Source organism: Netta rufina (assembly GCF_964035555.1).
Source record: "Netta rufina genome assembly, chromosome: Z".
In the NCBI taxonomy this organism is placed as follows: Eukaryota; Metazoa; Chordata; class Aves; order Anseriformes; family Anatidae; genus Netta; species Netta rufina.
This window is the reverse complement of record NC_140126.1, coordinates 11,737,132-11,760,579: the sequence shown is the minus strand read 5'-3', so window position 1 is coordinate 11,760,579 and position 23,448 is coordinate 11,737,132. Positions and strand designations below refer to the sequence as shown.

General features: G+C 37.6%; 1 protein-coding gene across 1 annotated transcript; it reads right to left on the bottom strand.

Annotated features, from left to right (window-relative positions):
* Nucleotides 1-79: 79 nt before the first annotated feature.
* CCDC152 (coiled-coil domain containing 152) lies at nucleotides 80-18,174 on the bottom strand (the record flags this gene model as incomplete). Its single annotated transcript, XM_084305129.1, has 8 exons — nucleotides 80-202; nucleotides 726-812; nucleotides 1,551-1,678; nucleotides 2,774-2,876; nucleotides 4,021-4,085; nucleotides 5,317-5,385; nucleotides 15,875-15,980; nucleotides 18,112-18,174. 8 exons carry the CDS (start codon nucleotides 18,172-18,174, stop codon nucleotides 80-82), a joined length of 744 nt encoding a protein of 247 aa, XP_084161255.1.
* Between the last annotated feature and the right edge of the window lie 5,274 nt (nucleotides 18,175-23,448).

Genomic DNA, 23,448 nt, shown 5'->3' with positions numbered 1-23,448 from the left:
TTACTTTCACTTTACTTTTTTGGTTTGAAATACACTGTTTCTCATCATTTGTACTACTGAAGTGCCTCATGCTATTTATTCAAAACCGCCTCCGTTTGAAGTGCAAGTCCTGGCCTTTATTAAGACGTTGCTCTAAGTCTCTTATGGTGTTTCGGAGAATTTCAATTTCCTTGTTTTTCTCCTCCTGGAGATGCTGCAACTTCTGCAAAAATGCAAGAGAAGTCTTTGTTCATAAACATCAGGTGGGATTATTACCTGCAATATGCTATTGCTAATACAAAATACTAGAATATCTTTCTCAGTATTTCTTATCACAACATTACAAAGATGACTTCCCCAAAATCCTGTTTCTGTGACATCACAAAATTCCCAGTCTACAAAGACAATAATGCATATATAATTTGTATCAGTTATTGATGTCATTACTACCTTAAGTTCCAAAGTTAAAAATTCTGTATTAAAACCACTTCACGTGTAGGCTTTTGTTGTTGTTCATGTCAAAGGTATTAAGGTAAACTCTATCTATACCAACATCAGCGCAGAAGACATGAAATTAGTTGTCTAGAGGTGGCAGAGATGTGTTGGAGAGAGTGAAGATGGGCCCTGTAAGACATGGAACTCTTTTTTTTCCCAAATAAAGATGTATTGTGGAAAAAACAGAACACAGTAACACCCCAGAGAACGACTGTTTGAATATGCAGATTAGAGGATATTAAAGAACATACCCTTCGATAGATACTTTGTGGCAAGACAGAAGCATCTGAAAATGACTTTGTTGTTTTATTCTGGACTCTTGCCAATTTAGCATTGAACTGAAAGAATCAGGACATTAAAAACATTAACAACCCAGCAAAAGGGGAAAAAAAAGCATGTTAATACAAGGATATATATATATATGTATATATATGCAGGAGGAGAAAATGAACGGATGCTAAAAAATTCTGAAACCATCCCCCTTCCTTCATGTTCCAAGGATAACTCAGCCCAAACACTTTCACACCTTGCTTTTTTTTTTTTTTTTTTTTTTTTTAAATATGTGAAAGGTTTAAAGTATTTACATAATTTTTCTGCAGTGAGGACAGTGTCTTAAAACTTGAGTCATGAAATACATGTTGAATTCCATTACTCAAACCTCTGCAGGATTAGAAGTTTTAAAACTCTTGGACATTTATTTAAAAAATAAAATTAAAATAATTAATAAAAAAAAATAATAAACCACCTTCCAAGCATTTAGAAATACAAAAGATTAAGAATAAATATAAAGTATTAATTTTTACAGCTCAAAAAAATAGCAAAATTTTCAAGTAATTTAAACCAAGAACACCTCAAACTTCACTCTCCATGTGTATCAGGCAGGACTAGGTTTCAGAGCAGAAACTACTCAGATACCATTACAGAAGAGAACATGTGCCACTGATCTTTGTAAAGATGATCACAAGTTTCATAGGTTCCGTCACATTAGTTTATGTACTAACTATGAGATTTTTCACTACACAGTCTTCTAAGTTTACCCAATGCATAACTGATCTTTAACACAGAATAAAACATACCTCTATCTGCAGTTTAATTATTTCATTCTGCTTCTCTTCATCTTGGGTTTTCAGCTGCCTAGTTAGCTCTAGTATTTCCAGTTCTTTTTTCTCTATTTGTTCTCTAAACTCCACCTCTTGTGCTTCAGCTAATAACACAGTAACACCAAATATGATGACTAAATTATAGAATATGATTAGATGTAAAAAATAAAAACAGCATTTCCAAATATTAGAACTTCGTATTTCACAGGAAAACAATTTCAGTCAAACAAAATACACATCAAAGCTATGTGGAAGCCATCCTGTCCCATGAAAGTGAGATGAAGTCTCCTTAAAGAAGCATTCTGTAGATCACATTCTACAAAGACTTTACTTACCTTTTTTTAAGCTAAGTGGATAACCAAAAAATCCTACTTTTTCAAGGCTATGTCAGTAATGAAAAGAATATTAATACTGCAATCAGGTGTTTCTTTTTGCAGAATTATTTATCTGCAAAAAAAGGTATGATGTCATGCTCTTATTGAGCTGGAACACCCCCTCACAGCAGTCTAGCTCACACTTCAGTAATTTTCCACATAGCACTTAACCCAAAATTTCATGCCTTCAGATATTCAGTCAAAGTTCACAGTGTCTGTTCTACCTTTTTTGGAATTTCTGTTCATCTTACATTGCTGTAGTATTACCGTACTGCCATTCTCTAAGGGGAGACCTTGTACCCTGATTACCTTAAAGGAGGTTGTAACAAGGTGGGGATCAGGCTCTTCTCCCAGGCACAAAGTGATAAGATGAGGTGAAATGGCCTGAAGTTGCACCAGGGGAGGTTTAGGTTGTGTATTAGGGGAAATTTCTGAAAGGGTTGTGCAGCACTGGAACAGGCTGCCCAGGGAAATGGTTGAGTAATAGAGGTAGAACTTAGTAGCATGGTTTAGAGGTGGACTTGCCAGTACTAGAATAAAGGTCGGACTAGGTGATTTTAGAGGTTTTTTCCAGCTTGAATGATTCTGTGATTCTATGATTCTGTTCTCTTGAGCCAAGATCAAATTCAGTTCAACACTATCCTTTTCTAGCTTTCAGGTGTCATTGTTTTGTCAGTATGACATCTGTACTCTAAGTAGAAACTGTTTTCCAGTGTTTTCCATGAAGGAGTTGAATTCTTGCATTTGTGCTAGAAGGAGTATAGCTCTTACAGGTTACAACATGGTTTACCCAACTATATAGCATTTAGTCTTGAGAGAACTTACATTTTTTTCTTATGTTGCAGTTCATCTGTGTTATTTCTAATTTGTGGGCTTCTTCTTTGTTTTGAATTTCTACCATAAGTTTCTCAATCTGATCTTTATATTCCTGTGAATGTAAAAAGCTTCATAAAAATCTTCAGGTTTCTGTGCTTGCTTAGAAAGCCTTCTACAAAGCACAACATTCACATCAAAATGCACAGTACTCTATAATTCAGTACTTGTTTTATGTTGCACCTGTTCAATTCTAAAATTCCAGTTACTTCTTAAAGAACCTGGTGGAAGTCTACAGATGAAAGATGCAGCAATTTTCATTTTATTACAGCTACCAGTTAAAATAAAATTATAAATTTCACTTATGAGGAGAAAAGGCAAATGCAGAGGTGGTATTCCTTTCCCCAGTCTAGGATATGAGGTGGTGCTGCAGTTAGTTAAGCGACTACATTTTTACCTTACTGGATTTTTGAATGTAGGACTATATAACAGAAATGGTATTTAAAGTATGCAAGGTTGTTAATATTGCTTATTCCAAGGATTTTAGGATTGTAGGACTTTACACTGGTAGCAGTGGAAACATCAGTGGTATGAGTGGTCGTGATGTTGGTAGCACTGATACTCAAGTGAACAGTTTGAGCACGCCTGTTTTAAGTTTGCTCTAATGAGAAATACTCTGTAACTGGAAAGGAATTGATTGTATTTGTAGAGGTGCTTACTCCAAAGCTCTTGTCAGAGCCTTCAGCACGGTAGGTAGACACTGACCAAAGCAATTCTTTAAGTCACTTACAAAGGCAGTTACTATTTGGTGGTAATAGCATATACAGGGTGGTGTATACTTCAGAACATCACTAAATGTGCATTTATACATAAAAGACATGTATAATCATAGTTTGCATGTGTCTTTTTGAAAGCATTATTTATTCTCAAATTGTCACGATAACAGCTCTATTGGTGTAAAAGTTTAATATACATTTATGACTAGTGTAAACACAGGCAAAGAAAACTGGCAATAAGATCATTAATCCTATACAGGTAAGAGATACACAATCATAGCATAGAGATAGCACACAGCATGTGGTTAGCACTGCTTATGTTACCTCCTTTCTAAACCAGAGAGGGAAAGATAAAAGTACAGAGGTGGTAACTTGTATTTATTATGAGGGACCTATTCTTTTTACAGCATTTACTCCCAAAGAAACAGAGAAAGAGAGATTACTATTCCTCTGACTGAATTCCTCTGATCATTTGTAACAAACCTGTTCACAAGCTTTTAATTTCTCTTCCAAAATGTGAATGTTTTCTTTCAGTCTATCATTTTCATCTAAACAATAAATAAATAAATAAGAATAATATACTAAAAGGTACATTTTGACAGTTATTAGCATGAAAGCAGAATAAATAAATTAATTGCATTTTTTTTTAGTTGCCTGAACTTTACAAAAATTTACATCTTCTAGACTTGATAATTTTAATTTACAGAGCTACATAATCTCAGCCTCCACTTTTTTTTTTTTTGAATAAGAAAATTCATAATTTAACCATAATATTTGTTTGGTATTTGAACTGTAATTTCTCTTCTGATTCTGCAGTCAAGAAAACCTACATGTATATGCAAAGTTAACTGGCTCACAAAACAAATTACTATAAGGTCCACAGCACTTTCAAGTTAGGAGATGTAACTTTTTAAGGACTTGTTTCTCAAAGCAACAACTCAGTAAATGTGTGTAATATCTTATAAAGACTGTCTGCAATGACAATAATTATGCACACTGGAAAGCAGCATCTCAAAAACAAAATTCAGAAAAAGCAGTTACTGCTTTCTTGATACGTACAATCCATTTTGAGTATTAAAAACAGCCATATACTTCTAAATCTTAGAAGTTTACTAATACTTACGCTAAATTTCCTTGAACACACAATGGGTATAAAATAGAGTATAGGCTGTAGAATTAAACTGTGATATAAAGATACTTTAATATATGATGTGTATAAAAATATAACAAATATTTCTCTATTTACCTTTAAAACAACAGTGAGTAATTGTTGAGTATTTCTGGATAACAGCCTGATTTTAATGACATTAAGTTGAGGATTAAGACTGGTTTTACAAAGCACATTGGTAGAAAAAACAAAAAACACATAAATGCTTAAAGGAACTATAGTTTAGTGATCAAATAATACTTTCTCAAATTTTCTAAAATTTTCTGTGCTGTGCTGAAAAAAAAAATAAATCCTAATAAAATTAATTAAATTAATTAAAGATCTCACTGAAACAGAACTTCTTTTATGGGTGGATTCTAAGTAGAATAATAGCAGTAGACATGAATTAAGTATATAGACCACCAAAATCTGCACAGGATTGATTTTAGATACACTTTGTTTCATCCCTGAAATGAAACAAAGCCAGTGAATTTCTCTCTCTGAAAAAGAGAAAAGATGCCTCTGAACTTCTCTCTCTGAAAAAAAAAACACCACGTGAATATAAAAAAACTGTAAATGTTTACTTATTTTAATTTACTGCACAGAATATATAAGAACATTTTTGCTTTTACCTTTCACGTTACAGTGGTTTTCAAGAGTTTGTGTTAGACCCTTGATCACATTCTGTAAGGTAGTACATTCTAGAAGAAATGAGAAATCCAGTAGTTTTAAATAACTTCCTCACCACTTTAATTTTGGAATTCATTATAGCAATTGTAAAAGAATAATAAACAGCAGGTTTAGGTAACATTTTAAAAACACTATAAAAATGTAAGAGAAAAACATATATTTTTAGTAACAGACTTTTTAAGCATAAATCCTTCTGTTTGGTCTTCTGAGAATATTCAATTCACTTTTTTTTTTTTTTTTTTTTTTTTTTTTTTTGAATAGTAGGAAAAATATACTGCTTTACCCACTGTAATGGTGATTTAAACTCTTCTTAAATAATCAGTGTTGTCTTTCTGTTTGTGAGTTAACCTTGTTTAATTCATACGACTTTTAAGAAGGACATTTTTGCACAAGTAACTTACAGGATGTAATATTTCAAAGCTTACTTGCACTATATAAATCAGTTTAGAAATCCATAGCCTTCTGTTAACAGACCACAAGAATTCAGAAAAAGTAAAGAAGCTATACACAGATTGGGCATTTAAAATAATAATTTAAATGCAAATTACTTCGTAGTTGAGATTTTGCTTATTTAGCAATCTTGTCATCCCATGTATCTGCTGTCTTAGGTGAACTTCAGCCAAAACAATGGTATGCTAAAGGAAAGCCTGTTGAGCATTTTGTAGGCAGCTGCTTAAACAGCAAACATTGGGAATGTATAGGAATTACTGTACATTTGGGGAAAAAATACAGTGAACACAGTGTATAGGATAGGGGTTTGAGAAATTATAATAAGCCAGTTATTATTGGATAGATGTGTGAATTTCCAAATACTGTATCAAGCACTCTGATAATCTCCATTAAATTCCACAATCTATAAAGGGGGAAAGAGAACACTGGAGAACTCTGATAAACAACATTATCTGCAAATAAATGTTTTAATAAAGGAAGTTTAAAAGCAAAATAAATTGCTTTTCTACATTAAATTAGTTTTGTCTGCTGCAGTGTTTTAGTTCTTAAATGTTGCTGAAGATACAGTTCCAGGGTGTCTAATGTTTAATTGCTTAACAGTTAATGACATTTATTAAACATTTTCCTATCTTAATACGGCAAGGAAGACACCATTTAGCTTATAGAAGCTGGCTAAATAGTAATTTTAAGGCTGTTAATTATGTTTTACATACAATGAGCATTACAAATTGATAAAAAGTACATAAAGGTATGAAAACTAACAGCAAGCTTACAAAAAATTAGATGCATACTTAACAGCAGTAAAAGTGAACATGAAAAAATCCATTGTGGGCTCTGAGAGATGGTGCTTTCCTAAAATGTCCTTTGTAATTATTTTTCTTGCATTTGTCCTCCTATCACATGAATAGTCATTATTGCTAAAATATGTATTCTTCAGAACAGGAACATTTAACTGTCAATGGAGGAGACCTAGCCTCTATCAAACATTTTTCTGACCTCCACTCTGAAAATGTGGCCATTTCAAATTCAGCCAAGCTGTTGACTTCAGAAAATCTCTTTGTATGTGCTCCCTATGAGACCATTTACAACTTGGAACTAAATTTTCAAGACTCAAATCGACACCCCCAAAAGTGAACAAGATGTCTCCTATTATACCTCCTAAGAGGTAACTGCTGCTCTGTAATAAAAGCTGATGTCAGCCTCTCCGTTCTGTAACCATGTTGTTTCCTTCTGTTGGTAATTAAAGATGCTTTACTGTAATGAAGAAGGCAGAGACTGGGTAAGACATTGTGAAAGAAACAGATGCAGATGGGAGGAGCAGGACACAGCAGTGCTAGGTGTGCCTTGGAAGATAGATAACAGAACAGTGAGTCAAGAAGCAGCAACTAATGGTGAAGAGGAGTGGCAGCTGCCAAGAGAAGAAGGGCAGTAGTGGTAAGATGACAAACACACAATGAAACACGCAGTAAAGTGAGGTGGATAAACAGGAAACTCAGCACAGGATAAAGGCAGGACAAAAGAAATCAGGCTTAAAGGATAATGTGAGTCCAACCACTCACATCAACCTTTCTTAGTTCTATCATATCTGAACTATGAATGCTCGTAATCACAATTGGTCTTGAATGCATGTGTATGCATACAGTTGCTTCCCAGAAAGAGGAGGTGGAGAGAATAGGGAGTGATATAGTGATCTGGGGATAAAACACTACCATCATCTTTTTAGCTATAGAAAATCAAAATCTTATCATGAATGAGACAGGATGCTGTAGGAAAAGGAAGGACCATATGCACTACCTGTAACATAACATTAATTTTCATTAAATACTATTTTTATCTCTTCTGTTCCTCGTAACCTTATCAGTAAAACGCCAAAACTTTCAAAGACTGGGAACACAAAAACTGAGGTTGCTTAGTCGTGAAACTTTGCTTCCCGTTTTCAGAGTACCACTGCATTTCTGAAGTTGCTTTTAATTCCCGCAGCTGATAATGTGTGCTAAGTAACAGTTCCTTGTCTCACCAAGACAAAGGTCTGTTGACAATTGTACATCCTATAGTTAAAGAATATGTCACAAATAATGGACTAAAGATGATGAATTATGATTCCAGCTCCAAGATTCAATTTTCCACTCAGACCTTTTGACCTTCTAACCTACTCCCCCATCGCGTGCTTTTCGCTCAGCCGAGTGACAGCCGCCGCCATTCTCCTGTTCAATTCCCCCAGTAAAGCGGTAGAGGGAGCAGGAGCAGCACAGAAACATTGCCTGCTCTCAGTTCCTGCGCTAGGTAACACCGTACCAACAGCATTTGCAGAAAAATCCTATTCAAAATCTGAAGCTCTAGGTCATCATGCCCATTTGTACCGACACACTCTATCACAAATTTTCTCCCCTTTGAAAATGCAGGAGATAAACTCAAATGCTTGTAATTCTTACACAAATTGTAAACATCTATGCATTTGAGTAAACAAGGGTACAGCAGGTAGTCTTACAATGAAGCACAGGCATTCACGTGCAAGCCACTCTTTTGTCTAGTCCCAAGAATATTTCCTTATCTTTATTATTTTTAAAAGATAAATATTGACAAATTCCTTCTGTCATTATGGTTGTGACTGGACAGAATTAGTGGGCACCTGGTTTTGCTTGCCTGCATTAAGGAAGGAAAAACAAAATTTGGCTAAATGGTTGCAGCTTTGTCGATCACTGGTATTAGCATCTGTTATGGATTCTGCGTGGCTCCTTCACTGTAAAGAACACTCCCTACATTCAGAAAGACTACAGACCAAAGGTTAAAGAAACCTAACAGATCTTTTTCCAAGTTTAATTTATAATTCATTGCACTGACTTCCATCTGAACTTAGAACTGAATAGAATATTTGCTTTTTTTCTTATAGAGCAAATGCATCAATTACTTCCCCCCCCCCCCCCCCCCCCTTTAACACCTTCAAAACACTAGTCAATGAATATTTAATCCCAAAGATGCTAAGAAAATATGTCATCCCTGTTACTTGGAAGCAATATCTACAGCTACTGAGCAAGTCCTGCAAGAAATATTTGAAAAAAGTGAAGTAATCAGTGGCCAAACTAAACAAAAACAAACCCAAAACACTGTTTCATTCAAAATAGAACCACCTTAAGTTTTCTGTGGAAACAATGTGATTGCTTTCTTTTAAAAACTATGATATATTTTTGTTCAGAACTGTAGTCTGCACCACAGGACTCCATTTAGTCAGCACTGAAAACACTTTGGAGGAGAAAACAAAAATGTCTTTAGTGTATCTGCAAGGATTTACACTACACAAAAACTGTAGTCCTGAATCTCACTTATGCTGAATCTAGCAAAGAGCACATTAAGACAAAGCAAAGCCTATTTATTATCTTTCAGACAATGTATATACTTGCCAAGTTGCTCATCTTTTTGTACCTTATATTTCGTTAGTGTCCCCCTTGCCTTCAGTAGCACTCGTCTCCCCCTTGAGTTTTGTACATTTTCTTTCTTCCTTTGCATATCCCACTCTTCTTGTACCTTAAGGATTTCCAAAGAGACTTCTGGTAATCAAGTATTTCATGGAGCCCTCAGGCTCTCACTGATACTTGTTGGAGATTTCTTGGGGCATGAAATGTGATTCTCATTTCTGTTTCTCATACTAACAAAGGGTTCTTCAGCAAGAATAAAATTCCACTTCCTGCACCCCACCAGCACTAGCAGCCACAACTCCTTGAGGGTAGGCAGAACAAGAGCCTTTCCTTCCATGCTGCTCTTGCTCTCTGTTCCTTTGCTGAAAGCAGCATGTTTATTTGGAATCATATGTGAACCATTCACCAGCATGTGGTCTCTCATGTTTTTCCTTAGCTGTTCTGCGAATTGCTTTGTGGTCTACTGTTAAGCCTTATAGTCTAAGGCTGAGTTGTTTATATGTCCTACAAGTTCATTTGCTCTTGCGTTACATTTGTAGTAAGATGAACGTAAGAATGTTATTCAACTTGAGAATGTACATGCATTAAGAATGCATGTTGATGTTGTTCATTAAAAAATTGATGCAGCTGTCCAGACCCAGCTATTTCAGCTTTTGGACCAACTCTTCCACAGATACTCTTGGGAGATGTGGCTAAGCTGGGTTCTGGGAAGTGGCTTAGGACATGAGGCTAGAAGAAATCTTTTTTTCCATGCCACAGCTGGCCCTATCATTATATAAAAGCCATTCTCACAGCGAGGCTTTGTTAGGATAACTCTTGCCAGAGTAAGAATGGAAGCATCAATGCTGCTTTTGGTCTCATGCATCTTCTTCAGTGCTGCACAGGACTCCTTTATATCTCCATGAATAATAACAAATGGTTTTTAATGCCACAGTGCTTTGACTTTCAAAAAGGTTCTGCAAAGAAACTATTTGACACAGCACTTTCAGTGTTCTGATTCTGATTATACAGTATGATACTAATTTAATCATAAATCTGTCTTCTGAAGGTTGAATGTTACAGGTGAATTTGATAAAGGTACAAAGTTTATTACTATCATTTTTTTTTTTTTTAAAAAGCAAAATGCCTTGGAAATATTTTATAATTATTCTAATTTTTAATTACTAAAAAAGCTGTAATGACCTTTTGAAATACTTTTAACATTACAATCGCTGCTGATCTCCATTAACACGGCAGCTGTTGTTTGTCTGTGAAATTGTTTCCTGATCACCTTTAACGAATGCAGTTCGAAAATGTTACTTATATAAATTCTTCAAGTATTGTGGTGTGCTAGAGTTCTATCGGAATACCTTATTAACCTAAAAAATTGGCTATATTAATTACATTAATTTCTAGATATATATTTGCCCTTGGCATCTTTCATTTATCTTATCACCAAGTAACTTTCAGAAATACTTCTTGGATGTCCCACTTTGTTCCAAGTTCCCCCTTTTGATTTTTCCTTTACTGCTGCTAGTAGTTTTGTAATCTTTTACTTTTAGACACGAATTCTCGGCTTCCAGAAATTCTGTTCCTTCAGAATTCAATATCCTACAACTTGTTGTAGTACAACTACTACAACATGAGTATCATTGAGATGTGTTGTTGTTGCCTTTTTTTTCGCTCTTCCATCTGCTGCTAAACAGCTCGAGGTCACACTCCTCAGGTTTTTTTTGGGCATAACTATCTCCTCAAATCATTTAACTCAGTGAAATATCTCAGTGATGTGAGGCACCACTATTTAAGAAGCCCAAATCTCTCTTCTGAATTCCGTCTGTTTTCAGCCAACTCTGCTTACAGTGTCCTTGCTGCAGTCTTCACAGCTGCTCTGACTTCATGCATTGTCTCTTGTGCTTTCTCTGCTATCTTTCATACCACAGGTTTATGGAAAGACTAAATTGTTTTTATCAACATTTTCCTTCCCCTCTTTAAAATCTCTTTTGTGTAAAAAAATCTTTTGTGTAAAAACTCAGCTCTTTGTTTTCATCAATAATGAAGCTTCTTGGTCTGTTTCTGAATGATTATCCTTCGTTGTCTTTTGTGATTAACAGAAAAACAAATGAGTCTAATGAGTCAGACCAAAGTTTCACTATCCCCTTTCTTAGTACCCAGTAGAAGACACTTCAGGTAAGAATAAAAAGCTGGACAGACACTACCAAAATGTATCCTCTCATCTTCCAAGAAACATAAATAAGGAAGACCAGAGTGAGAGGTACTGTCTTTGTGTTAAATACTGTGGGAGTCTTGGGGAGGTTCTTGCTGGCTGGAAGCTAGCTAATGTTATACCCATCTACAAAAAGTGCATGAGAGAAGACCCAGGAAATTACACAGGTCAGACCTGTTAGTCTAACCTCAGTGCCTGGAAAAGGTACGGAGAAAATTATCTTGGATGCCGCTGAAAGGCATTTAAAGAACTAGGCTATTATCAGACATAGTGAACAGGGGCTCATGGGGAGAAAGTCCTGCCTTAGTAATAATGAAGTGGGTGATGAACTGGCTGAAGGGCAGAGCTCAATGGGTAGCAGTGAATGTGACTATATCTGTCTGGCTTCTGGTCACTGGTGGTGACTGGGCTCTACTCTAGGCCAGCTCTGTTCAACACGTTTATCAATACTCTGGATGCAGGAGTGGAACGCATCTTCAGCAAGTTCACAGACAATGCTAATCTGCGAGGTGATCTGGGTTCTCCAGAGAGATGAGACTTTGCAGAGGGATCTAGACACCTCAGAGCACTGGGCAATCATCAATGTCATGAAATTCAGTGAACAAAAACGTTGGATGCTTCACCTGTGATGGAGCAATGCTGGACACAGGCACAGCCTGGGAGACCAGTGGCTGGGGAGCAGATCAGCAGAACAGGATCTGGAGGTGCTGCTCGGCAGCAGATTCAACATAAACCAGCATCATGCCCTGGCAGCTAACCTGCTTTTTGGGGTGCATTAAACACAGCATAACCAGGCAGTCAAAAGAGGTGATTCTCCTGCTATATTTAGTGCTGGTGCAACTTCACCTTGAATATGGGGTGCAGTTCTGGTCTCTGCAATATATAAATGATGTTAAGGTCCTTGAAAGGCATCCAGAGGAGGGCAACAAAGCTGCTAACAGGGCTGAGGAGAGGCTGAGGACACTTGGGTTGTCTAGTTTAGTGAAAAGGAGGCTCAGAGGTGACCTTGTTGCTTTCAGCAGAGGAGATGAAAAGAGAGTGTTGGTCTCTTCTCTGATTATAGGATGAGTGGGAATGGCATGAAGCTGTACCAGGGAGGTTCAGACTGGACATGAGAAACAAATACTTTACCCTGAGGGTGGTCAGGCACTGAACAGCTTTCCTAGAAAGGTGGTTGGTGCCCCACACCTGTCAGTGTTCAACTGACATTTCAATAACACCCTCACCAATATGTTTTAACTTCAGTTAGCCCTGAAGTGGTTAGACAGTTTGGTCTTCGAAGGTCCCTTCCAACTGAACTATTATATTCTGTTCTATTATATACTAATAAACATGATAAAGTTTTTTTTTACATTATTTTTTGTAATCTTTTTGGACTAACATATGCTTCTGATATCCACAAGCTTCTATGGGAATTCAACAACATAATTTTGTAATGTGTGGATTTTTTGTAATTCTGTTTGCTTTAAATCAATCAACCAGTTTGATTTCCATCAAGTTCTTATCACAATCATTACCTAGTCTTTTTCTCTACGTCATGATTTTACAGCTATCAGTCATACCAGATGTATTTTTTTTCACTTCAGGGTGGAAAGATATCAATGAACTTGTGTTTTTCTTCAGATGTTCCCTAAGTGTGGCCATGCATGTGTGGGCCCCAAAAACATCCTTCCCCAACTCTCTCCTTGGTGTTTGGTTGGGCTCAGGGCCAGCTCACTGACCCTGATAAAAGCTGTTTCAAGAAAGTTAGAAGATAACTTGGAAATAGCCACCCCTCCTTCACTTGGAGCTGCTTTTAAGCTATGGCTCTTGCCCTTTGTTAAACTTGAGCTAAGTCACAGCTGTGTTGCAGATGTGCCTGTGCCTGTACCACATACCCCATTGACCTCTGCGCTGGGCGCAGTCTGCTTTGATTTCAGACCTGCCTCATCACCATGAATCCACTGGGGATGATAAGAACATATTTGGCCCCTTTTATGGGTTTTGGATCTGATCCTGACTTGCCCTCTTACCTTGACCTTGGACCTGTACCATCACTATGTACTTTTTTCGGTACTGTGGAATTTTGTCTGACCTTGGCAGCCAGCATCATGCCAGCTGGCCTGCCCTGCATGGGTATAATGGGACTGCGTCCCTGCTGTTGAGGATCCTGTCTCTGTGAGTCTTGATACATGATTGGTTCCCAGCTCCCTGTCCCTTGCTCCTCCCTGACAATAAAAAACCTTTCTGACTTCTCTGTTATTTTTTCTAGTTCTGATATATCCATTTTAACACGTGGGGATGTGAACATTATATGAAAATCGCGGACTTTAAAGGGACACAGTGTAACTTCCATAATCATGCCTACCACTACTTTTGCTTATGTGACTACGGATATTTTCAGAGAACTGTCCACAAGTACACCAAGATCTTTTTCCTGAGAAGCAGTCAGCTAGAGCCAACTGCTGTTTATATATGAAGCCTCCCATATGCACTGCTACTGATTTTCACCTCCTCATTTTATCACCTTGTCATTCTTTATGACGAGAGTCTCATTGTAAATGAACAGATTAGTATCACCATCAAACTTCACTTACTCACTCAAAAGTTTTTCCAATTCATTTGTGAATACGCTGAATTACTTGCGTCCCAGCAAAAGTCTGAGTGAACCTACTGGCAACCTCACTTCGGTGCTCAACTAAGTTTACTTCTACCCTGTTTCCTAAGTTTTATCAAGTTAATCTGTCAGATACCAAAGCTCTACAAAAAAATGCACCTTTCAGCAACTCTATGAACTACAGAAGAAACCACAAAGCCTTCACAGCATAAAATCAATGCTGAATACTAAATATTATTTCTCTTTTTGTCAAATACCCATCTAAAAAGATATACTTCTAGAAAAGAAGTATTAAAAAAATCTTAATTTAATAGTTTTCACTTTAATTACTCCTTTATTTGACAGCTCTTTTATTGTGACATAGATGCTCAAAATTTCCACATGTAAAACAGTAAAAAGCCATTTCATTAATTAGCTTCAATGGAACAGTTTGAATCTTTTTAATATTGATATAAAATTTTATTATCATTCTTAACTTTTAGCACCATAATGATATCTGCTATATAAAGTAAAAGAAATACAACCAAAACTCTGATCACAATAAAGGTGAAACACAAGTGAAGCCTATAAAATAAACTTACAACAGCAGTACTGGCTTAATTGAACTCAAGCTTGAAGAATTACATGGTATTCTTAACACCTGGTAACTGAGTTGGAAATGTCATTGTGATAGAAACTTCACAGTGACATTATAAACTGAAAATGGGCTGTCACATTGTTTAATTCTGACCTCTTCAGAGATTAAATTTCACACAAAGTCTAATCACTTTGGACAGATCTTCAGTCTTTGGGAAGTCAAATAAATGTCTAGGTAAAACAAACACTCATATACCACCGATGCTGAAGGTCCTTAAAGCAGCCCAGAATTAATTTAAGTGAGCAATAGTCAAAGAGGAATACTAAACTTTAATAACCATGTCAGGATGGTAGAAAATGTATTCCAGCCCCCAAACTGGGTTATCCTAAACAAACCAAATCACAGAAACAACCAAGAAAAATAATTCCTCATGTTATCTCAGAGGCCCACCAGTCTGACATCCCATCTCTAATTACAAGCAAACTGACATTTCAGAAGACAGTGGAACAGGCTTTCAAGAACACATCTGGCTCATTTTTCAGTTGGCAAAACACTTCTGTCAACCAGGTGAAACAAGACATTTGCCATATTGAAAACAATGGAACAGCTCAGACAGACACATGGTAATGTCAATGATGATCTTACTTTTCCCAAATGTTGACCCTATTGTTCTACACATATATTCGAGCTGCTCGTGGATTAACACAAGTCGCAGTTCTAACACTTTAAGTAGGACTGCTGGTGTTAGTTTGCTTAGGAATGCTGGCAATTGTAAACTGCAGCTGTTCATAAGAAGCTCTAAAGACCTATATGGAAGTAAAAGGTAAGCACTTGGGATCAATAACATCATCAGGTGTCTCAAGTTCAGGTGACCCTTTTCCTCCTTCCCTGTTTCTTTGGAAAAAGAAGTAAGACAATCAACAGAAAAAAATATCATACCTATTTCATAGGTATTGCATTTGCTTAAAAATCCAATAAAGTGGGTGGATACTAAAATCAAGCAGAAAACAGTTACTTTAATGCAGTTCTCAAAAGATATTTGTGAATTAAATTTATCTGTTTTGAGAAAATGAGGTGGATTCCATTATGTTACACAAGATTAAGCATTACTATTTTTCATGCAGTATCTTAGATCCTTGCTACTATATTTTTGTATTTCATATACCTGAAAATAACAGAAATATTTATCAGAACTTCCTGAATACAAGCAAAAACAGACTTCTTAAAAAACAAACAAACAAAAATCAACCCAGAAACTTACCTTCTTTTACCGATTCCTCCTTTGATTGGCTTAACGATAGCAACCTGTTAGATTTTTCCAGCTGAAGAACCAGTAGATTGTTTGCTTCATTAATTTCTGATATTTTCTAGAAAATTGGAAAAAGACTAATGTTACATTAATATCTTTTGATATAAGTTTTTAATTTTGAGTTTTAAGCGGATATAAAAATTAACATTGACACAGTACTGCAGTCAAAAGCCTGTGTTATTTGACTTTCTGGAAATTTCATCATGGAATGTAATGGCTTGGGTTGAACTGGGCCTTTGAAGATCAGCCAGTCCAACTCTCTTGCAATGGGCAGGGACATCTTTTACTAAATTAGGTTGCTTTGAGACTGACCACTTGCAATGATGGAGCATACACAACCTCTTTGGGCAACTTGTTCCAATGTCTTATGCTTCTCATTGTAAAAAAATTTATCCTTAAATCCAACCTAAATTTACCCTCTTTCAGTTTAAAACTGTTGCCCCTTGTCTTGTCACTACAGGCTCAGGTACATGTAAAAAGTCTTTCTCCATCTTTCTGATAAGCTTCCTTTATATACTGAAAGGCCACTGTAAGGTCTCCCTGGCACCTTCTCTTTTCCAGGCTGAACAATCCCAACTCCCTCAGCCTGTCCTCATTGGAGAGGTGCTGCAGCCTTCTGATTGTCCTTGTGGACCTCCTCTGGAATTGGTCCAACAGGCCCTTCTTCTGCTAGGAACCCCAGAGCTGAACACAAGACTCCAGATGGGGTCTCATGAGAGCAGAGCAGAGGGCAACAATCACCACTCTTGCCCTCCTGGTCATGCTGCTTTTGATGCAGCCCAGGATACAGCTGGCTTTCCGGGCTGCAAGTGCACATTGCTGGCTCAGTTTTTTATCCACCAGTATCCCCAGTTCCTTCTTGATGGGGCTGCTCACAATCAATTAATCACACAGTCACCCAGGTGCAGGACCTTGCTCCTGGCATTGTTGAACTTCATGGCATTCACGTTTTAGACTTGAAAGACCATGCAGTTGATTCTGCTGAACTAAGAACACTACCTACTTCACTACTTATAAGCTAGTTCTTTCTTCTGAATTCCGTAGTCTATATTCTACATTATTCATCAGTAAGTTTCTGTCTACTGTTTTGCATAAGAGGCTGCTGATGCCTTCACTGAGCACCAAAGTGAGTAATGTGTGTGAATGGGAATTGGTATATTTTTTCTATGAGAAAAATATTTCAGGTGCCCAATCTATATTATCTCTAGTATGGACTTGCTGAACAGGATCAATTACTGGAGAGCTGGTCAATGTGGGTCTAACAAGAATTACAGTACCAATTTTTCTCAGTGGATCAGTCTCCTAAAAACTGACAAATAGAGAGCTCAATGCATACGGAATACAAGAACAGATGTTCCTGTTATAGTAATGATATTTTTCTAGAAAAAAAGAACAATTTCTGAAAGGAAAGTCCAGCAAAGCTCTGTAATACTGGTATCACCAATAGATGTTTTTGTTACAAAAAGATATTCTGCATTTCTCCTGAGAAGCCAAAGTTGGCCTCGGCACCATTAGAAAAGGAGGCTTCTCAGACTTGGCAGACTTTGCAGAGAGATCTCTCAAACCAGAGAGCTGAGCAATGACCAGCTGCATGAATCTGAACGAGACCAACTGCCGAATTCTGCACCTAGGATGGGGCAACCCTGGCTGTATGTACAGACTGGAGAAAAAGTTTGGAGAGCAGCCCCACTGAAACAGATCTGGGGATTGTGGTTGAGGATGAGTTGGTTTGTTCCTCTTAGAGAAGAGGAGACTAAGGGGAGGCCTCATGGCGGCCTGCAGCTCCCTCACGAGGGGAGCGGAGGGGCAGGCGCTGAGCTCTGCTCTCTGGGGACAGTGACAGCACCGAGCTGCTGGAGGTCAAGAAGCATCTGGATAATACTCTCAGACACATGGTCTGATTTCTAGTTTGTGCTGTGTGGAGCAAGAAGTGGGACTCCATGATTCTTGTGGGTCCCTTCCAACTCAGGATTTTCTGTCATTCTATGATTCTATTAAATCACTCGTATCACTCTGGGATACTGTCCATCCAAACACCTTCCAAACAGAAGTATCGGTATTACAAGGCATATTAGTTAGCTGAAACCACTTTAAGGAAACTTTCAAATGATAAGCTTATTAAAACATCACAAAATATTTGTAAATAGGGATTTCATTTTCTAAAATTATTTTTTAATTTTCTCACTTACCTTTTCTATCTCTGAGAAGTTGTCTAAAAGTTTATCAAGACTCACCACACTGATTTTCTTCATGGCTGTGATTCATTTATATCTGGAAGGCTTCATCCAGTGATCAATGTACATATAAAAATAGATCTATGAATGTATATATTTCCTATTTACACTATATCAAATGATTTCATATGCACAAAGGTAAGGAGAAGAGAGAATACCTTTTTAAAATTAAAACTATTTTTCCGCATTAATCAAAACTTCAACTAACCTGAGCTGAGGCATTTCTAAGAAATTAAATGAATACCAGAAAACCCAAGGCAAATCTATCAAACTGTTAGATGACATCATTGAATTTGGATTTTTTTTTGCTGTGATTCAGAAATAAATCTGAATCTGCTCCAGAGACATGATGACACTGTTTTACCTAAAAATATCAGCAATCTGCACATAGGATGCTTTTAAAACATATGACCTACTTCTTTTTATATATACTGCTAAAACAGATTGGTTATCCTATTCTCACTTTAAAGAGCAGGAAACTGAATCAATTGAAACAATTACTCATTCTCCGCTATGGGTAATTTAGAGGCAACAGATGAATTTCTGTTAATGTTGTTTAACTTAAAAAATGTTTCTTAAGTAAATGAGCTTTTATGAGGCTCACATTGATGCAAGATACAGACCTTTTAACTGTGTACATGTTCTAACTATTGAGGCTTCAAGTTACATACATCTTTTCTTATAAAAAATTGCATGAATACCAGTGATGAGACACTGCTGCGAATACACCTTACTGTATGAATAACAATACAATCTTTTGAGGCACATCCATGTAATCCCAGATTCTTAACACAATTCCTATTTTTGCTAGCAACTCTACTTACCGAATCTTCAGCATGCATTTGCAAGATGAATCTGAAAGAGAAAATATGAGCATTTCAAAAAATATTTAAAATATCTTTGAACATCAGGCTTCATCAGATAATGTTTCCAATACCAGATACAGCATGTATTCTGGACAAAACAATCAATTCTGTGTGGAAGGGTAAAAAATGTCTTTTTACAAATAGTAAAAAACTCAAATGAGGGAGCTGAACTAGAAGACAGAATGTGTGCATTACCCAGAAACTGAAGAGATTTCCAGACAGATGTACTTACAATGAAGTTATGCTGAAATATACATGTAAACGAACAAGTGCTGACCAAGAACCAAATGGAATTTTCTCATTCATTCAATATTTACAGTTCTTTATCTAAATGCAGCTTTAGCAAACAGTACAATAAAGACATGAGCTTTGTATGTTTAATAATTTTGTCTTGTATCCATCATTTCCTTTACTTAGCATTAGAAGGACCAATGCTAATTTGTCAAGTGAAGATAATGAGCTTTTCAAAAAATCAATGTTTTTTAAGAATATGCCTAATATTAAAGAACTAAGTTAAATAAATAATTTTCTTCAAAGTTAGCAATCTTAATGACCTGTAGCTGTTATTATAATGCAATGAATTGTTAAAATGGAGCTTGAAATATTTATTTAAGATATTCAATTTTGTAAAGCAATTAAGTATGTAAATAATTTGTTGATAATCTAAATGTAGACTATAAAAACCCCGATCATTCGAGTCCTTATCATGGACAGTATCTTAAATGATTTTCTGTTTCACTGTCCCATCTCATCATGTTCTTAAAGCTCTATTTTGCCCTCTAAATTTTGACTGAGGATGGAAGCTCAGGGAGCTGCCACATTGCATGCTGTTTTGTTTGTGTGTTTCCCTATTCCATGGCATCATTTGTTTATGTAGAAGGCAGGATGTGCTCAGCACTCAGCAATGTTAGGCAACAGTGCCACTGGGAATACAACTCCTGCTGAACAAAAACAATAAATTAAAAATAATATGATGTATTATTAATGTTTTATTTTTCCAGCAGGAAAATTCATCACTTTTTGCGTAATTATTGCTACATACGTTATGTTCTCTAAGATAACTTTTGTGAATTCCCTATTTTTATTTTACTATATGGAGAACTAAAGCATTAACATGTATTTTCAGCAGTCATAAAAACGATGCCTATATTTAATCTCCACCCCCTCATCTCTCACTGTCGTTTTTTAAGTATTGCTTCTGACGGTTTTGGAGGTTTCATTTTTGTTTTGTGTAATAGTGAAACCTGTATTTATAACTGAAAAACCCCGAGAAACTTTGATTTTTTCACAGCACACCTCAGCTGAATGTGATAGTTACCCAGTAGATCGCCTCACCATTTTCCTGACCTCCACCCAACCCTTCTTTAGGGTAGGCACCTGACATTCCCATGCTTTATTACTCACTCTTTGGGGACCCTCTGGGGATGTACAACACAGTAGGCAGACCAAAGTGACTGGTACCCAGGTAGCCCCCAGAAGCAGGGCAAATCCCACCGTCCCAAATGATTTCACAGAGCCCTTACCATGAGGTGGAGGTAAGGGCCCCTGTGCCCCACCGGCCCTGCCTGTTCCCCCCAGCAACCCCACAGCCTGTGCGCAGCCTGTGCCCCGAGTCTGAGTGAGGTCCTTTGAGGGGGCTCAGGTCCTAATCAAGAGACACCAGTAGCTTCTTCCAGCGTGCCCTGCCACCACACCTCACCCCATGTCCCCTCACGGCTGCCTGCAGCTTTTCCCTCAGCAGGCTGAGGTGAGGAGCACGGCGGCCTGTGGCCCTGTGGGCGTGAGGCTGGCTCTGGGAGCAGGGCTGCTTCCACCCCCCTCAGCTGTGTGGTGGCTGGGGGAGCGGGGCAAGGGGGTGCCTTTGTCATGACAGCACCCCAGGGGCAGTGACTCTACCCCTCTGCTTCCCCCCCAAAATAAACGTAACCCAAACACCTCAGCAGAGCACCTGTCAAGGCCCTGGTTTTGCTGCCTGGGCAGTGCATGAGTTATCTCATCAAATGGCTCCTGACATCAACATTAACGTTAGGTGAGGGGGGATTCCACGTCTGAATATTCCTATGAACAGAGGTGAATAGACTTTCGATGGAAGCAGGTCTGTGAGTGACAGAGAGATCGATTGATTCCCGTTATCTCCAGTTTCCAAGTATTTACACTGTGCCTGTAGCTATGGTTACCAAGCAGTGATACTCTCCTTGCAGATCACTCCTTTTTCTGAGGTAAAGGGCTTCTGAGTAAAGTTTCCATGATAGCCATGTTAGTGGAGAACCATGCCACAGGGCCCATGGAGGTCGAGCTGGAGCTCACTGCAGCAGTCAGGACATTATCTGCTCTGTAGGAAGGCTGCTATTTGGGGCCATGGTGTGTAGGTGCTGCTGCCATGCTCGTAGTGATGGAAGGTTGTGCTGCTGCTTTGGGTAGGCCGGGAAACTGCAGGATCTGCTTACAACTGAGACAGAGCAAGTTACTCTTTTATTTATTTATTTGTTCGTTTGTTTCTGTGATGGATATTGATAACAAATCCAGTTAGGATTACCCTGTCCTAGCATGATTTGTATTCTGACAAGATGTTTTTGTTTGTTTGTTTGTTTGAAAGTAGACACACAGGAATGAAAGAGACCCACCGGGTTACTGAAGACCATCCCTGTGAAATCAAGAGGCAACCAAGCCCTGTAGTTACACAGGAAAACTGAACAACTCCCCCTCCAGCTTCTTCTCACCTTATTAGGTATAAAATGCTTATTTTCCAGGCTAATGTTCAGTTGATGACTGAGACATACCAACATCTCTATAATTCCTGTAGGAGCATCTGTATATTCTTCTTTGTATCTTGCCTTACCATGGAAACAAACTGTGCTGAGGCAGTGGGGACTCTTCAGCAGGGGGGCTCATAGCAGTAAATGTTGTAACTGTAGAACAGGCTCATTAGCTAGAGACCTTTACTGAAAGCATCACAGGAAAGCATTAACTATCTTGTCATTAAAATGATCACAACTAGGTTTCAGGGTTAGTAGTGCTGGGTGACTATTTGTCTTCACAGAATAATTTAGTTTGGAAGGGACTTCTAGATCTTGCCTGGTTCGAAATCCTTCTCTGAGCAGGGCCAGCTTCAAAGCCAGACGGAATTGCTCATGACTTATCAAGTTCAGTTTGGAATATCTTCAAGGAGGAGATTATTTTATGATTTAAGCTTCTTGAAGATAAATTGTTTTAGAAGCTTGGACTTAGACAGAAGTAATTGTTAATTTACTTAATTGGCTTTGATTCTTTCAGCATCATGCTGTAAAATTAAGTACCTATATACATTTGCATACCAGAATAAGTGGACTTGCTCTCAGAAATGCTAAATAAGTCTCAGGTGGTATGGTTTTATTTGTATCAGAGAAGAAAGACATTACATCTTCGGTGCCTGTTGATGCTGTCCTCAAGACCAGAACTGCTTGTCTGTGTAACTCAGATAGCTCTGGGAGCGTGCAGAATCCTTTATGTCTGAAAACATCCAGAGAGGTAACAGCCTACCAGTCATGGTCACAAGTACTATCTGTAGGCAACAACATGATCAGAGTGTGTGAGGGTTGCTGTCCACTGGCGTATACACACGGTCAAAATGATGAAAATCATTTTTGTGCATAGAAGATCTGTGGCTGAGATAGATACAAGACGGTAAAGCGCAGTGCCCTCAAAGTCATAGACTAGACTTGGAACTCTAGGTGCGTCATGATGACAAGTATTGATACTGAAAGGGGAACTCCTGTCATTTCCCGGTGAATTTCTGTGATGTTTGTGCTTTCTAGCTCACCTTTCCTGCTTCACTGACCAATTTCCACGAAATCTGTTATACGCCTCCCATTGTACTTGAAAACTGCAGCACCCTCAAAAGCCTGTTCTAAAGGGTAGGCACTTAAAGAAAAAAAAAAAAAAAAACAAGTTTAATAAAGTTATATGTTTGAGAAGACTAGATCAATGCTTTAATCAAAGTGAAATGTCACAAGCCATAAGTGCTCTTCTCAGACCTGCAAAAAGGTGCAGAATCACTGTTGATTGCTCTAAAGATTTTTAAAAAAACAACCCACAGTCCTAAGTGTTGAGGATTTTAAAGCACACTATACCACGAAGTATTGCACAGTCTGTTTTTAGAGTTAATTATTTAGTGGTGGTTTTATTTTATTGATCACATTCAAAGGGAGACAGGAAATGAAGACTGAAATCCAAGTCTCATTAGAAGGCAAAAATGTTACACTGTGGTCATTTCCAATAACGTGACTCTATATGTCCATACATGAAAACATCATAGAATCACAGATTAGGACATTCCAAGTTGGAAGAGACCCACAAGGATCATTGTGTCCCACTCCTAGCTCCACACAGCACAAACTAGAAATCAGAAATCAAACTAGAAACCGCTGCCTGACCTCCAGCAGCTCAG